At 38.9% G+C, this 18694-nt stretch overlaps 1 protein-coding gene across 1 annotated transcript in view; it reads right to left on the reverse strand.

The window, feature by feature from the left end:
* LOC140238565 (uncharacterized) overlaps positions 1 to 18397 on the reverse strand; it is a 55090-nt gene extending 36693 nt beyond the window's left edge. Inside the window, exons 1-7 of the mRNA XM_072318466.1 lie at positions 18146 to 18397; positions 17949 to 18115; positions 12411 to 12542; positions 11616 to 11756; positions 10685 to 10925; positions 1597 to 1726; positions 596 to 866 (exon numbers count right to left, since the gene is read on the reverse strand). Coding sequence (XP_072174567.1) covers positions 596 to 866; positions 1597 to 1726; positions 10685 to 10925; positions 11616 to 11756; positions 12411 to 12542; positions 17949 to 18115; positions 18146 to 18336 — 1273 coding nt within the window. The 5' untranslated portion in view covers positions 18337 to 18397. The remainder of the gene's footprint in view (positions 1 to 595; positions 867 to 1596; positions 1727 to 10684; positions 10926 to 11615; positions 11757 to 12410; positions 12543 to 17948; positions 18116 to 18145) is intronic.
* Positions 18398 to 18694: the final 297 nt, after the last annotated feature.

Consider the following 18694-nt stretch of genomic DNA (forward strand, 5'->3'; position numbering starts at 1 on the left):
AACTGCATTTCTTGAAGACTATTCCATGTATTGCGAAGTCTGTGGTTGGAGAAGTCATTGCAGACTAGTGCTAACTGTGAACTGGCTTATCAAACAGTTGCTTTTAAATAAATGTGGAGGAGTAAAACAAAGTGACAAAGTCCTTACTACAAGGCACAGATGAATCTAACTGTTATCCTTTAAACTTGTACATGAAATTTAATTTGTCACACACTTAGGAATGTTTATATAGGCACTTTCAAGATTATTCTTGGTTCACCCAATTTAATGCATTTACAATATTTCTCCTAGGAATGGCAAATGTGTCCTTGCCAGGCACTTTCACAACATATTGGTCTCTTGCAAATCGTCAGCCTATTCATATCTAGCAAAAGTGCACTAGCACCCTCTAACTTATTGAGTTAACAAAACTGTGACTAATTCTTTCTGCTCCATATCACTCTCATCTCGTCTAGCATCCTGCTTTACCTCTTGCACCAATAATTTGTCAACATTTAATTCGAATATAATATGCTCCTTACATCACAAGACTTTACCATATGTGATAATTAGTAGTCTCTTGCATTATGTAGGCCTAATGTCTGCACACACTCACCGTCGATCCCAAGGCGGTTGTTCTCAATGTTTTCTGGCACGGGCTCGTACTTGGCGATGAGGTTGCGGCACTTCTGCTCGTCCGGTCTAAGGATGCCCTGCTCATTGCCTAGAAACAGCTCCAGGTCCTCCATGTCCATGTGCTCCTTGCCGCAGCTGTACTCCCGCAGGAGTGCCCACAGCTCCGGCCGCATGCTCAGCGTCTTGTAGAAGTGGACAAACTCGTCAAAGTCCAGTTTGCCCATGTGTTCATCCACATTAGTGTCCGCCTCCTAGATTAAGGCATAGACGAGTCAAGGCAGAGGTTTAAAGTTTGAAAATTTTAGTGAAAAAATCAAAATGAACATGGCATTCCAACAGTTTACAATTATATGTTATGTTAAAAAAGAGACATCTTAATATGATTCCACATTCAAAGACAACAAAGTTTAATAGGGCTAAGGTGAAAGATTCTTTACTGACAGCCATCTATTTTCTCTTTATTATGGCAGTAAAAGAGCATTTCCCTTTGTATCCACGCATTCATTGTCAATTTTTTCCTTGTTTCAAACATTAAGGGGATATGGCTGGCGTGTGAGTCTTTTCTTTCTCTCTTCATGAACATATGAAATTGGCCAGACTATTTCATCTGCATTTTATTGCTTCCATTTAAGTCTTGGTATCACTGTCTAACAAACCCACTCTGGTGTACAATAAGTCTACAGTTTGTCACAAATAACACCATTGTGCAAAGTATTGTTTATTGTCCGTTTGCTGGCGGTTCACTTTTATGGCATTAATGCTTAATAGCAACAAAGAAAACACACCAGTGGATGTACTCATTGCCTAAAAAATGCACACCTACGGTTATCTCATTCCTTATCTTCATTGTTCAATATTCACGAGTTTAACACCAGGAAAGTAGAATTTGGTTCACGACTTTAAACCATCTGTTCATTCTATCAGTTAGAGTCTATAGCTGAAACCAAGAGTTAAGGTAAGTAGTGTTAAAAGAAGGTTCACCTTGAAGAGCAGTTTGACCTTCCGCTTACTGAGGTTGACGTTGAGTTTGTGGAGTAGCTTTAGAACCTCGTCCATGCTCAGCAGACCGTCCCCACTTTTATCAGCTGACTCAAAGACTGATCTCAACCACGTACACACAAAGCAGTCAAGGAAATTTGATACTCATAGATCATTACCTCACACTGACAAACAAGCAAAATATTTTGATATAACTCTTCAGATCCTTGAGTAATGACACATTCAGTGTTCATAATTTTAAAATCAAATCTCATAGCCCCCACTCTACAATTATACAGACATTGAATTGAAAGAGTTAGCAGAGACTAAGATATGTTCAGACAGTGATCGTAGTTCATACTATGACAGCAACAGTTGTGTCCTTCCACTTCATCCTGATCATTTGGTTCTGCAAGATAGACTAGCTAATGAACATTTGTGTGCTTCCTAAATGGCTCCTTGTAAAAAAAAAAATAATAAAAATAAAAATACTAGCAAAATAAGTTCAGTAAGGAAGAAAGAGCTGACTGCCATTGTAGGGAGGAAGTACACAGGATTTGGGAAAAATTGATAAATAGCAATTCACCTGTGCATTATCAAAAGGAGAAAACATATTTAACCTGTTGAAGACAAGTCCCGAGTATGGAAAAGTCCAGAGCATACTCGGGCAAGTGTCTATGAGAAATGCGAGTTGTAGCAAAATCAGCCCATCCTCAGTGGGTTAAGTCATGACCATTATCATGATACGCCAAAGCCATGATGTACACTGTACAAGTGATTTGTACTAGAATTAAAATTGTGAAACATCACCTGGCAGAACTTTTGCCAGTAAAACTTTGAAGAGTATGTACCATAATGCCAGTTTTCCTTTTCAGCCAGTTGTCACATTTCATACAGACAAACACACAATTACACAGAAATTCTCATGATGCATAGCCCAGCCAGCACAATGAAGTACAATGTACACTTTTAAAACTGATAGGCGTTCAAAAAAAGTCGGCTGGGAAAGCAAAAGAGTGAAAGGAGGAGAAAAGGAAGGAGACTATTAAAAAGAGAATAAGAAAGAGAGAGAAATACAGAGTGGGATAGATAGAGAGAGAGACTGGTACAGACTAGATTTCACAATCTAACACAAATCATCACAATGCCACTCCGCCTCACCGTGCAATCTCTTCCATATCTCATTTGTTCCAAAGATCAATGAGTGATGCTATTCACAGAATTCTCGGTGGATGTCTCTCATATCACATCCTTCATACCATTCTCACACAAAAGCCTGCTGAGATCTCCAGGAGGATCTCTATCAATGGCTGCGAAACTGACACCAACAAATTCAATGACTCCTCTCTCTTAAGTACCTGTCAATTACTGATTGTCCACAAGAATAGTGGCAAGAGATGGGATGAAATTACAATCCTTCACAGGAAGATGTGTGGTTGTCATGGTGATCTGACAAGATGCGCTCCTGACAGGTGGAAGAGCTTTTACACTCCATTGCTTCTTTATTTCTCTTTTCTTTGCTTTACTGAGAACATGTAATGTTATCTTTTAAAAGAAGAAGAAGAAAAAAAGCACAAACACACACATTTGAGCCTCTTTCCGTTAAATTCCACGTCATTTCATTGGCAGGTTTCATGGAACAATGGATAGCACATGAGACATTGGACAAGTCCCCAGTATACTTGGGCAGGTGTCTATGGGAATTGAGTGTTGCAGCAAAATCAGCCCATCCTCAACGGGTTAAGATCTTACGAAGATAAGTGCTAAAAAAAAAAAAAAATTGGGGTCACCATGGCAACAGATTCAGGGATTCATTTGGTTTGCAAGCACATCTTTCTTATCCAAAAATACCTGTGGAGGGCTGACAAACTCCGGGGAGGGGGGAATAAAAGGGCTATCAGAGCCAACGATGATGACTCAAGCTCTATTAATACCACTTGTATCACTATCTGAAATCCATCGTCACAAAGGGAATACCCAGATGAGCATCTGAGAACCTGACAGAAAATGAGAGATGGAAAAAATGACAGGAAGGGAGAAAAATGGAGAATTTCCTCAAATGTTCTCATTGATCAACACAATGTTGATGTAAAGGCTGATCTACAACTGCTCTTGTGTTATGCCAAAGTTAATTTCCATCTTCTGCTGTGGATTGATCTTTGTGAAATGACAGAGTTTGCAAAAAATAATTACTATAGATAACTTTGACAAACATGGGGGAGGAAAGTCATTATCATCATTACAGTAAGCTAATAACTAAACAGATATACCACTTAAATAACAGTACACTGCAGCTGCTTAAAGATAACCATTACAAACTTTTTCCATCAAACAAACAATAGATACTAAAGGTCTTTTGGATGTCCATATCTGCCGCTATTTTGCAGCTCAGGATGGGAATGGCTTTTCAATATTACAAAAACTAAAAGAACATTCATGTTGACAAACTGAGAGATTTTTGTTGTTGTTGTTGTTGTTGAAGCAACATTGTCACTTGAATATACTCGATCTAGTTCTATTTCCTTCACTAAGTCACTTTGTAAGACTAGGCCCCCCACTTGATTGTGAAATCGTTCTCCTCAATGACACTGCTTATTACAACTACTTCATCAATCCTTGTTACAAGTTAAGGCTGGGGTGTTTGTTACAAGTGGGAATATTTTTATGCAAGCAAATATCTATCTTACCATGAGCTCAGAAAGAGAATGGCACTATTGCACTCTAAGATTCAAGCATAAATAAAAACAAAACAATTAACTTTCATAGAATAATACTTAATCACAAGTGGGTAGAGTTAGAAGCATATCCAAATATTGGGTAAAAAGTGTCCTTGTGAAGTTTTGATTCGGAACTTTTTATAGAAAATGAAAATAATTTAGAATTGATACCATGATGTAGGGGAGATCAATTATCTAATAACTTAATACTCCCAAAGCTGTGATAACGCCCTTCTGGTTCTCAGCCGATGTTACAAATCTATCTGTGTATGAGTGTGTGTGTGTGTGGTATTGATTCCATGAGGGAGAGATTAAGATACTGCAGATATTGCATTTACAAGATATTTCTACCACCAAGAACATTGTCTTCCCACAGAGATTGTGTTTTAAACCCTCTGAAGACGGGTCCTGAGTATACTCGGGGAGGTAGCTATGGGAAATGTGTGTTTCAGCACGATCACCCCGTCCTCAAATACACCCAAGACTCATAGCTCTTGGGGTAGGGGCCTCTTCTATGCAAAAGTTGAGCAGCTCATCAAGGTTATGTAAAGTCTTACTCATCCTTGCACTTAAATATTGATGCATTAATTCTCATTAGGGTTGACATGAGGGTATGTGTGGCTTTCCCATCACAGGGGAGCAAAAAGCCTCTCAACTCGGGAGAAAGCGTAAACATCTTGGTCTGCTAGATAAGCATGTTTGCAATAATTCCAGCGGCACTTCAAAGGATTTACAAATTTATCTTGGCCGGAGCAACAGGAAGTGCTGCTTCAGAGTTGGGCAGTGTTTTTCCAGATGTCTCAAGTTTGGAAAAGTCGCAAAATGTACACTGTTGGTATAAAAGGCAAGGACGTTCTTTGGTATGGAAAGAGTTAATGGAGGAATCATGCACATTCAGGAATATCTTTACAGCCTAACCACTACAAAGCTTACTAGACTCTCCAGTAGAAATCTCAGACAGATATAAGCTATAATACTTTATTTGTTTTTTTTACTGATTATGACAAACCCTTTTTTCCACAATAAGTCAAATATGTCATAGAATGACAGAGATTCATGTAATAATCTTATTAAACAAATAACACTCACAAGAGATTAGGGTTCTGGCAGTGGTAATGAACCTCACTCATAAACCTGTCACTGCCTCATCCTCACATGGCTCACCCCACAAATGCTTTCATTACACTCTTTATGCATATACATCTATATCTTTATAAATATATCTAGAACTAGATCTTTATCTATATTCATATCTAGAGTAGACCATGTATAAGTCAAAGTTGATGTCCAGCATTGTTTCCAATTCATATTCCTTTATTTCTTTTGGTTTTCATCCTGCATACTGTAAGTTGAATTTTCTTTGGATTGAAGTATTTTCTTCAGTCTTATAGTGATTTGACTAAACAGAACTAATTGTATATATGTATCTGTATCCATATGTATGTATGCATCTATGTATGTATGTATGTATGTATGTATGTATATATATATCTATCTATATCTATCTATCTAACTACCTACCTATCTATCTATCTATCTATCTATCTATCTATCCATCTATCTATCTATCTATCTACTTATTTATCTATCTATCTATTTATTCATATATATATACATACATATCATATATTGATCACATGTTCAGGCTTTCATGGCATAAGGGTGCTGGACTGGATAACAACATTAAATTTCTGGGTAGGTTTATCACAAACACCTTTCTCTGTCTCTACCAACGATTTCCATTTCCCTGGTGGAAGCAAATCAATAAGAATCGAGTGTGCTTACAGCACACACTGTGCATGTTTGTACCTCAAACAGCGTAAGTGCGATAATTTTTACATGTTCTACAGCTCATATGTAGCCTTGAGTCGACAAACATCGCCACAAAATCAATGAGTGGTACGTGAGAATAGCTTGATCATTTGATACATGAGGTCTAGGAGAAAGATAGATTAGGGAGAGAGAGAGAGGAAGGAGGAAGGGTATGAGGAATGGATGTAACTTGACCATGGAAAGAGAGTGGAAGAGAGTTTATGAGAGATATTGAGAACACAGATGTGGCAGAATAAGAGACAGAAATATACATACTAGTGAGAGATATAAAGACATATGGGGGAGGGAAGTTAAGAATGATAGTGACAGAAATAGAATAAGCACCATAGATGAAACACAGATCCTCATAGGCCATATGCACTTACGATTGATTTAAATGTTCCTATTGGATATGATAGATGGAAGAATGAGTGCATTTCAAAACGTGAAAAGCACTCGGAGAGCGCAGACCTCTGGCAAGCAGCTCATTTCCATCCATACATGCCTGCTGAAAATTTTCCAAATTAATAATAAAACAAGAAACCTTGTGTTTAATACCTCATCAGCTTCCTGCCGTGTGCGGCGCCTCGAGCAGAGCGCATGCTTTAGTGCGCATAAATGCAAACCTTAGATATGCGCTGCTTGAACTCCCGAGTACATTGACCCTATTTGCCAAAAAGATAAAAAATCTGTCACAAAACAATAGAAATTCCCAGATCACTACCAAAATTCAATCGTCTGTTCCTTGTGTCATTACAAACTTTTCCTGCAAGTTTCATCCAAATCCATGCACATCTTTATGAGTTATTGTGCACACAGACAAACAAACAAACAAATGCTGGCAAAGACATAACCTCCTTGGTGGAGGTATAAAAAGATGATGGAGACCGGAAGACTGAGGCTACAAAGACTAAGAAAATCAGATGAATCTCTCTGACTGGAGGAAGAAATGACATTTTGTGTGCAAGTATGGTTATATTTCTACCAAATTTTCCCCAATTTTTGATTATGTTCAAGAAATCACAGCTGACAGACAACACATATACCCCTGAGCGCATCCTACATCAATGCAATTGAACCATCCCCCAGGAATATAACTTGCCAAACTTTATTTAACCCTTTTGCTACCAGCACCTTAAAGGTATTAGCCCACATTTGAAAACCTGCAGCAATTGGTCTCATAGTTAGCATGGAGTTTGGGTATGATTGCAGTAACACCTGTGCAAAATTTCGTTCCAATTAGTCCATTACTTTCATAAAAATAAATGAAAATGCACCGTAATCCGTATGCATGCGTATAACGCTCACTAGCTCCGGTCCACGTACGTGTTACATGTACAATGTACGTAGCTATAGCCCGCGCTTGTAATTCAATTTTGGGTCGGGTTGACCCGGTTTGAAAATTGATTTTAAAACGATGATTTTCTCTCTTTTATCGAATGGTATAGACAAAGAGCAACAGGTGAGGTATGTTACTGTTATAACTTGTACTTGAAGTCATATTGGACCTGTTTTATGCAGTTTTGATTTTCGTGGGTTTGCAAATGTGGGCTAGTACCTTTAAGTTGGTATTGACATTCTATGTAACAAGGACACTGGTAGTGATGAACCATCCTCCAGGAATATAACTTGCCAAACTTTATTTAACCCTTCTGATACCAGCATCATATCAGTTGGTATTGCCATTGTACTGTATGTAACAAAGACACTGGTAGTGATGAACCATCCAGGAAGATAACTTGCCAAGCTTCATTTAACCTTTTGCTACCAGCATCTCAAGTTGGTATTGACATTTTATGTAATAAGGACACTACATGGTAGTGATGAACCACCAAGAATATAATTTGCCAAACTTCATTTAACCATTTTGCTACCAGCATCGTAAGTTGGTATTGATATTGCATGTAACAAGGTCACTGGTTGGTGACGCAGACTTTACTACTTGGTTGTAAATCACTCCTTGCCGGAGGTATGTGGGATGATGGATCTCCCATCCACAAACTCGCCTCCATTAATCAGTCATCAGATCACCCCTTTGAGGGCAGCATTTCACTTTCTGTATACATACGACGGTCACTCAATGATGGTACGCCCAGGCTATATGGGGGATGGCCACCTCTACTCTGAGAATGGTCAGGAGATATGGTTACAAACTTTTGAAAGCTTTACAGAAGAATTCACTTCATCTCTGACATTAAGACCAGGTGATATCTGAGCACTGATTCTACAGAGCACATATATTCAAAATGGATGAAAGATTTTCACAAAAATGGTCAAACACATTTGAAGAGTTGGGGGATTGGTTAGAAATGAAAATGATCAGTTCCTCTGTGGGACATGCCCAGGAAACTCAGATCAGGTTTTAACAGGTAGCTAAAATTAGCATAGTTACAATGTATGTACATTACCCTATATGGGATTAGAAAGAAGAACATGGTTAATGCACAAGAGAATATTTGAAGTAGAGGTATGAAGGTTGGGATCGCTGATCGCTGATCTGTAATTTAACAAACATGTTGGAAAAAAGGAACCACATGTCATCGTGTCACTGCCGGCAGCCAGGGACAGCCTGGTGGTAGTGTCGCTACCCGGAAAAGCATTAGATGACGGATTAGCAGTTGCAATCTTACAAATTTCTTTTATGAGAAGGAGACAAACTGAAGAAAATTCAAACCTGAAGAACATGGTTCTAGTAAAAATGAATCTTTTGTGTACAAAGTCCTTGAACATTTAACTTTGATATCTTGTCACACTTCTTCATCAGCATTCTGTAATAATTGAGTATATGAATATAAGAACGACCCAAGTCCAATTTTTGGCCAAATTCAGTTTGACATGGGAAATTGTAGCTTATGCATGGACTCATCTTGTGTATAAATGATAAAACCTAATTACCCCCGGAAGTGCCTGAAATAAATGAGTTAAATTTTATATGAATGTAAGAATGAAGGACTTGGGTCATTCTTACATTCATATTATAGCGCCCTCTCTCGTCCCTCTCTCATCTCTATAGCAGAATTTCATGTATATGAATCAAAGATCGACCCAAGTCCATATGAATCAAAGAACGACCCAAGTCCATCATACAAAATGGTGTCTCCACAATTAATGTTAACGTTAATTGTCATAATGACATATGTTTTAATTTGTATATACAATGTTGCCTTCCCATCACAGTTAAATAGAATATTATTGGACAAACAAAAAAGATATGAAGTTTTTTTTAGTTTACTCGAAATGGTCTTCCATGGACTTGGGTCGTTCTTATATTCATATACTCAATTACAAGCTTGATCTAGTTGGAAATAAGCAAGTCCACTCAGGTGCAGCAGTGTGCTTTATAGTCCAACAGAAAGGCCATGATGACACAGCAATGTTGATCACAAGGATCAGAAAATTTCAATCATTAAAAGTGAGTATCAAAACATCTGTGCCAGTAGCAAAGAGATCAACAGTGACGGAAAAGCAGGAACCATAATTAACCTTAAAAGAGTCAATGCATTAATGATAGTGATCTGAGTAAAAATGTGCTTTGTCTGCACAATTCATATACAGGAAATGAACAGATATCAGTTATTGACTGGCATACTGTTGGGCAGCAGCTCACTCATCATACACATAATCCTCTGCCACAAAACCACTCCGTGTACACATTGTGATGTACCTGTTGATACATGCAGTGAGATTTTGTTTTTCTCATCAGTCACTCGTCGGAAGTTTATTTCTGCTTCCAGCCACCAACTGAAGTGTGTCGGATCGCAGTCTGATGAATCCGACTTGTGTTGGTCGACTATCAGGTCAGCGTCAGACGTGTCACACACCCGATGAGGCAAGATTGTCCAATGAGGATCATCCGCAACATGTCTGACACTGACCTAATAGTCAACTTCAACAAGTGAAGAGTTTGTTTGCAAAAACCGATAAGTCCATATTTGTCAAATGGAGATATTTGCGATTAAAGGTCAAGAAAAATAAAGAGAATAATAAGAAAAATTGTGCTTCTTTTGACCATAACTTTAAAAATGTACCTTTATATGTAGTGACCAATGTATCATTTAAAAGGTATTATTTTGTACTTTATGACAGAGATCGTACTTCGAAATCTTCAAAAATGGACTTATCGGTTTTTGCAAACAAACCCTTCAAGTCATATTCATCAGATTGAGATCTGCTACACTTCGGTGGGTGGCTGGAAGCAAGAAACTTTGCTGATGAGACAAAATCTGGGGACATGATCATGATTGACAAAATCAAATGGCCATTAAATAAATTGCTCTACATTGGAGAAACAACGGATTTGCTCCTGAAGCAATGAATCACCTGTTACTGAGGACTTTCAAAGAATGTGCAGTATAGCTCATTGACATAGGTCTTACTTTTTATCAGATGAGTTCCAACCTCAAACCCCAAACAAACAGAGGGAACAAAAACAGAATACAAAAGGTTAAACTTTTTGAAAAGGATATGAATCCTGAAGCTTTATTAGATGAGGGCAAACCCCTCCCCTCAAAAAAAAAAAAGACAGAAAAAACACAAAAAGATGAAATTTTTAAAAAGGATATGAATCCCGAAGCTGGTCGCTCTTTTCCGTCTCCTCCTGGGCCCGCTCCAGGAGATGCCTGAGGCCCCGGATCCAGGACTGGGCCTCCTCAAGCGAGCTGGCCACAATGTCCAGGGACTCCCAGCTGGTGCCATGGATCACCGAGAAACAGTGCGCTGGCTGGTGGCCGGTGCTGGCAAGGTGCCTCTTGAAAGTGTCGGTGTGGGCGCCCTCTCGGATCTCTCGTATACTGTTGATGTTCACTGCAAAAAAAGTAACTTTCAATTCATGAAATGCTGCTAGTATATGGCAGGCATATCATATACAAAGAATGTTGACTGTGAAAATCTGAATAATCAATAGTGGTTTGGCAATAGCTATGTCATGGCTCGACACTAACTTTTTTGTTTGGTGGCCCGATGGGGCCACCGAAATCCTAGATATCAAATTTTCGGTGGCCCGAGAGAAAAATTTGGTGTCCCGAAAAAAAAACCAATAAAGAACATTAAAAGTCCTTTTTTTTTAATGAGTTAAATATTTAAGATTTATGATAGTAAGAATTAGAATGGACATATCTACTCATAAATAAACTTCAACAAACTTGCAACACTCACTCTCAGGCATTCATTCAGTCCTTTTCAGCCATCATTTGAACAAAATTAACTGCTAATTTCCGGCCCAAAAAGTTACGAATTTATTGACATACTTTTCAAAAAATTTTTTCACCAAATTTGCCCTTTTTGGAAATTTGGTGGCCCGACTTCATTTTTTGGTGGCCCCGGGCCACCGGGCCACCGTTAGTGTCGAGCCCTGGCTATGTTCTAAAAGCTAGATGGCATTGCTTCTCATATCTTATAGTATGCTTTAAAAACGGATCATGTAAACCTTCAGGATTTCATTTGAACAATATCTTGTACTCATTGGAGGTTCAAGTTGGTGTCACCGCTCCTCACCTCTGGCCTTGTGACCTTTCTTGGAAGGTTTCCATCGGATGTAGGTCCTGCTGTTGTCAAGGTACAGCATCTTGGATGATGCCTTCCCTTGTCTCTTGATCTTAAGCACAGTGCTCCCAAGACACATCAGAGACAGGAAATCTGAGAGGATAACAGATTGGTATCAAAGCCATCAAATCAAATGCAAAATTATGCCGAATGTAACCAAACAGATATGAAAGCAAATAGAATGAAATCAACAGGAGAAAATGATGACAGAAACTAATTGATCCTGAAGTAGCAAAACTATTTTCTACAAATATCAGACATTATACCTGACCATTTCTGTTCCATGATTTGTCTTTGAACTGTGGGCTAACCATAAGCTAAAAATCCAACAGTATGGAACAGCAAATCATTAGTCTATTGGCTAATATAATTGATCCAGAAGTGCAGAAGTTGAGAAGAGAAAGATATTACTTACTGGCATTGTCACTGTGATCAGTTTTAGGTGGTGATCTCGACCATGATCTAGATCTACAGTAGAGGTGCTCTAGAACAAATTTGTGCCCCGATCTATGGCTCTGGTGAAACTATGGCTTTGGTAGACGTTCGTACTCTCCAATTGCTTTGGATTTAGATACAAAATTTGGTGCAATTTGCAGCTTGATTGCCTCATTACATTATAACCCATTGAAGACGAGCTTATTTTACTATACAATGCATTTCCTGTACACACCTGCCCAAGTATATTCAGGACTATTCTTCAACAGGTTAAAATTATGTAAGATAAGGAAAGCAGATGACAAAGCTCACTGTTAAGGTTGTGAGTTGGTGAGGATGAATGGGTGCTGGGCAGCTGGGGGACCCGGTGGGAAGGCGATGGGGAGAGACGAGGGGACACCCGTGTGGTAGACGAAGACCGACTACTGGAGCTGGCTGAATCACCTGAAATGATGCAGAAATCAATTACTGTATACGCTATATATTTCGCATGGGTTTTATTTTCGCGAATTTTGCGAGTCGGGAGCTATTCGCGAAATTAACAACACGCGAAAATATTACCTTCCAAAATGAATCTCTTGCCTTGATGATACAAACATTTCAGTACTAGTATACCATGTCACGGCTTACACCATACTGGCTAAGCTTGTTTACGTACATATAGCACGTCCACGTCCTACTAACTAGTATACACAGCCCAGTCGCTGTAAGTAGCATTTGCACAGCACAGTGTATTAACAGTGTCTGGGGTGGTCGGGCTAGTCCACGTCTACTTACGAATACTGTCGAGCCAATCCATTATCGCAACCCCTCGTACCACTCGTCAGAAATCTAGCGCGATGGACTTAACCACTTCAAAAATGTTGAATTCTAACTTACTAGTTCGCAGAGTTTGGTAAGTTTTTTTCATGCAGTGTATAACTAGTATCATTCTTATTTGCTAGTAAGTTGAAAATTCACACTTTCTTTGCCACTTCATGTTTTCTCTGGTCCCCCAATCGCGAATTTAACCACTCGCGAAAATGTGTGACAGCGGCAATTCGCGAAAAGTTATGTACGCGAAAATTATAGCGTATACAGTATCAACTCAGATACTGTGCTCATCATTCATTGAACTCATTTCATTAACCCTTAACCCGTTGAGGTCGGACTGATTTGCTATAACATGCACTTCCTATAGACACCTGCCAGAGTATTCTCGGGCCTTGTCCTCAATGGGTTACTCTTAACATGTGACTGAAATGAACAGACATCTAGGCTACAATTATATTACACTTGACAGTCACGTACGTTACACAAGATTATAAGCAACTTCATTTTTCAACCACTCAACTGTTGAATGGCATGTACTCCTGCCTTCCACGGTACAAAAGATATCAATAGAATCATTCACATATGCCCTTCTTGCAGATCCATCTAGCTGAAAAAGTAGATCACTCTTTGCAACACACTTCCAGTTAACATTCCATCGGAGTATTTTGGAGGGAGAAAATACCAAGCAATAAGTACACAGTCAACTCTGTACAACAATGCTATTGATTTTCATGAACATTGTTTCAGAAATGCTGTAATCCCATATAAATCGGGCTCCATACGTAGGCGTCTATTTTTATTCACCTTTTGTCAATGTGATACGGATGCAGAGACTCCAACTCTCCCGTTTTCGACGGGAGATCTCCCGCCGAAAAACCATTTTTGCAAAATCTCCCGTTCTCCCGCTTAAGATTTCATTTCTCCCGCCCTGGCTCTTTGTCTCCCGTTGGAAAGGATTTCTTACTTATTTCTATCGTGTGTTGAAGAAAATAAACCTTAAATAGCACCAGAGAGCATCTGGAACCCTAGGAACTTCGCACACATCAACTTGGAGTCTCCCGTTTGCTAGGGGTTTCAGGCGGGAGAATCTCCAGATCAGAAGGTGCTTTGGGTTGGAGTCTCTGCGGATGCTATCTTTCTAGATAGAATGAGCACTTCATATGAGTTCACTATTGGCATTTTATTTTTGTTATCATGCACAGACAAATTCATCCATGAGTTTTGGAGAAACTGAATTCCTTTGTGGCTCAATATCAAAGACTTTCTTTTCAGATGGAAGAATTTAGAGATCCACAATAATATGGTATGTATTTTTGTATTTCTTTTCATAGCTATTTATGTTTGTTCAGGATTGAGTTAAACTTTAAAAATTTGAAACTTTCAACTTCAAAGAATTGCCATCAATCAGTACAAAAAAAGTAAGTACACTTTCTGTAATACCTTACAGGACATGAATGATTTTAATGGAGCTGTATCTTGGTATTGTTTTCATAATCATCATCATTGCCATGAGATAATCATTTTTATTGCTGATATAATTATCATAATTGATAGCAGCAGTGTTTGTCTCATTATTACTAATTATCAACATTGTCATAATTATCATCATCATCATCATCATTATCAACATTGTCATCATCATCATCATCATCATCATTATCATTATCAACATCACGAGATGTATCTTGAAATCAAGAGCCTCAAAGATGGTAGTATGCTATTTGAACACAAATAGCATTTTCTGCAAAATATAGGTACATGTAAGATGTTATATTTTTAGACCCTGAAATAGCATTCAAACAGTTTAATCATATTGGAAGTTATCAAGGCAAAAATCTGATTGTAATTTTTTTGGGACACACTGTATATTGGTATCTCTCATTTCCCAATTATAACATAGCTGATAAATGATGTATTCTGGTGCCATGGTAACATTTGGTTCCCTCATCCAATGTAACTATCTATAATATTATACCACTCTAGCTAAAATTGGATTAGCAACATTACAAGGTCAGAGCCTTTATTGTAATAAACGTTTTGTAAACTTCACGCGAGGGCCCAATATGCTGTTTGCATGCCTCGACGCTCCTGACAAAACCTAGACATCCTAATAGTAATATGGCTTAAATGTAATAGACGGCAACCTCGTGCGAGACATCAGTGTGCATTTGGGATATTTGTTAGTCAGGAAAACACCACATCTCCACTTCTACTATAGGCTAAATGGTCAAAAAGGTTAGGGGAATAGCTGAAAAATGGAAATTATTCGAGCTCTAAGTAGACTACAATGTGCTATCACAACAGCTTGCAGTCTGTGAGGTCATGAGCTGTTGGGGCTTAAACCTGCTGATCAATACATTATCTACCAATGGCTTGCTATCTCTATCTGTATGCATGCTTATTACCTGACAAGAACACAGGGCAGGCATTAAGAGGTAAGTGACATTATCGAATTCATCCAATAAACAAATCCCTTTAAACAATGGATATGGTGAGAAGGGTTGGATGGACTGATGAAAACAATGTGTACCAATGTACAAAGCCAAGTAATTAAGTTAACGGTGTCTGCTTTCAGATTGCCCAATTAATGGAATGTTCATCGTTGATGACAGCCATTCGAGGTCATTTCCGTCAGCTCCCCCTCGATGGATCACTTCCGACACCAATCAATGGTTTCAACCGTCGGCGGTTGCTAGTGTTGCTCAGATAAAGCACCACAGCCATTCAAGCTAATTACATCAATTGCAGCTCGAGATGAGCATGACGGAGCTCCGTGTGTGCATACTGCTGAGGCACAGCACCTGCATGGCTTAATCATCTTTTGAGTACATAAACAGGATTATGCAAACTTGATGCTGTCATTGAAAATTTACTGGACCGGCATCAAGGACTTATCTCTCAATATTTCAACCGTATTTTAGTGACAAGATGACAATTTGACAGTTGTGTAAAAGTTCTGAGTAATAATGAAGAGTTTGATAAGAAAATGGGCTAAGCACCACTTGTCATCTCAAACATTTTAAGATAAGTCCATCATCAGACAGAACAAAATAAAGCCTGTCCAGTGATACCTCGATCATTCGTAGCATAAGAAGGAATATTCTGGAAGTCATGATTACTATTGCATACCCCTATTTTCTTGTTATCTTTATCGCTTTTTAGCAGTTTTGACCGCAAATATCTCAACTAAACAAGATTGGAATTAACCCATTTTGCAATAAAATTGTTTGCATTTCCCCAAACAAGGATAGCAGTGCAAATTTTTGCAGAGAGATTCAGTAAGTTATTAAAATCAACAAAACAACATTGTCACTGCCCGATTCTTAAACATATGTTACATGCTTGTGTCCATAAAATGTGACTGTAGGAAGCACAGAATTGAGAATGAGAAAATGTAAATATGTTAATGGCTGTGCATGTTGTGGTAATTGTCAGAAGAGACAACCTAAGACATTGATTACAAGTCTGAGACAGACTCCACTGGAATACAGTACTCAGCTTTTCAACTACTGGATGGCAAAAATTAATCTGACATTCATGCCAATAGCTGTTTCTCTTAGAAACTAAAACTGCAATGCTTAGTTGCTTTGGTTGCATCTGCTAAGAAGCTCATTCCATACTGACTTCACTGAGTGTAAGTTTCAAGGAAGGCACTTCAACATGTATTTGAATAAATGAGCCAAATGAGAAGAGCAAGTGCCCCCCTGGAACTACATGAGACAGACACACAGGCACCGACTCAAGTCAAACTCACTCGGAAATTTTTAGTCAAAGCTGATTTTGCAGTGACATGCGTGATAACAGGGGAGATATCTCCCTGCCGTCCTTACTTCATTCCTAAAATGTGCGCAGGAAATGAGGCTGTACACTGACATGGGACAGGATTCAGCTGTTCACATTCGTATGGTGGCTTTAAATCATTACAGCTCAGTGAATTCAATTTAGCGGAGCTGCACATACAGAAATACAGTAAATTCAATTTTCAAATGCGGCGGAATCACGTTTTCTGCTGCATTGATCTTTGCATGTGGTTGTCATGATACAGATTTCTTCTCAAACCTTAGTCACCACTCCACAAGCAATTCTTTCGACAATCTATCATGCTTGAAGATTCTCCTTTATTTACCTTCACCGTTAACGGCCTCATGCAAAGCTAAATTGCTCAAACGAGCAGAAGGAAAGTGAGAGTAATTTCCAGCAAGATCAACATCCCGTTCCAGCAAGACAAATCAATTGTCATTCGTCTACCGTTCACCATCACATATATTTCTCATAATGAAAAAAATACACAAAGTGGATTCATATGAAACACGTGATGGTTGAACTTATGACCTACCTTCCATGAAATATATCCCTATCTGGCAACTTAGCTTGATACCCTTGTGCTTATTAAGGACAGATATGCAGGAAAACCTTTAAATCACTTTCATGCCTGGGGCATGGGTTACCCCATAGAGGGTACCTGTGACAGCTTGCCACAAACAATTCACTGAAATATACATAAAACGGATCACATGCATATACAGCAGATAAAATTAGGGTGTGTCAGATTTGTTACTTGTTTCTACACCCCACTGTTGGAAAAAGAAAAAGTCAGAAATGGGTCACTGGTTCTCAAAGTATACTTTGCCTCTCTCATTTCAACTACAGTGGCATCACTGATACAAACATTGCGCCATATCATTGGGAGTTTTGAGAAAGTGGCCCTGATAAAGTTAAACATATTAATAGTCTATATTCCTTTGCTATCTATCCATCTATACCTCTATCTAGTACCAATATCTCTGTATATATCCCTCTTTCTCCCTCCCTCTTTCTCTCTCTCTCTCTCTGAAAAAGGTACTCTTTTGGCCACTTTGAAATTTTACGTTCCTTTTTAACCTCAAATACAGGTAAAATACCACTTCGATACATGCCAAGTTCTAATTCCAAAAGACTTCTACCTCAATGGAATACCTTATTGTATGCTTTCCTGTGATTGGTGGATAGCATCAATTCTTGATATGGACAAATGACTTAAACATAAGTGACTGGTACCTTCTTGGTCCCACGAATCCAGTGCATGTTGCTGATGTAGTTTGTGTAGTGACTCTGACCTCTTCTTGGACTCTTCATCATTCTCCCCCTCCCCCTCGCCTTCGACCTCGCAACCCTCATCACGACTGATCACGATCCGCGTCTCCTTCAGCTCCACCGCGCTCGCCCTCGACACGACCCCCTGGTAAGACGATGACCTGAACCTCGCTGGTGAACCCTGCACCTGGGGTGACCTGTGACCCCTGACCTCTGCGTACCCATCGTCGGTCGCGTCAAAGACGGCATCCTCAAAGGAGGAGTTGAGGGTGGAGCTGGTGTTGGTGGAGGTAGTGGAGTCGACGGTCGACGCCCTGCTGACGGAGAGGTGTGTCTCACTCTCCTTTTCCATATTTGGTTGACTTGGATTACCCGAGCAAAAACTGATGCTTCCTTACAATCTCTGTTGCATCGTCAGTCTCTGCGTCATAAAAGAGGTATAAAACAGCAAATGTGTTCAGAAGTCATATCTTGAAACTTAAGAGTATTTTCCCTTTTTCTTCATAGTGGTGTAAGAGATAAAAATCTGTATATGTCACATACATGCACCAACATTTTCCAAAGTGGTTGAAGACTTGCTTGTTTTTGTAATTGTGTAAAAAATGAAACATTGGATAATGGTGATATTTGGATTGGATTGAAAAGAATAGAAAAAAAGTGAATATATGTGTATACATGAATCTATCTACCTATCTATCTATCTATCTATC

This window comes from Diadema setosum, chromosome 15 (assembly GCF_964275005.1).
Source record: "Diadema setosum chromosome 15, eeDiaSeto1, whole genome shotgun sequence".
Classification (NCBI taxonomy): domain Eukaryota; kingdom Metazoa; phylum Echinodermata; class Echinoidea; order Diadematoida; family Diadematidae; genus Diadema; species Diadema setosum.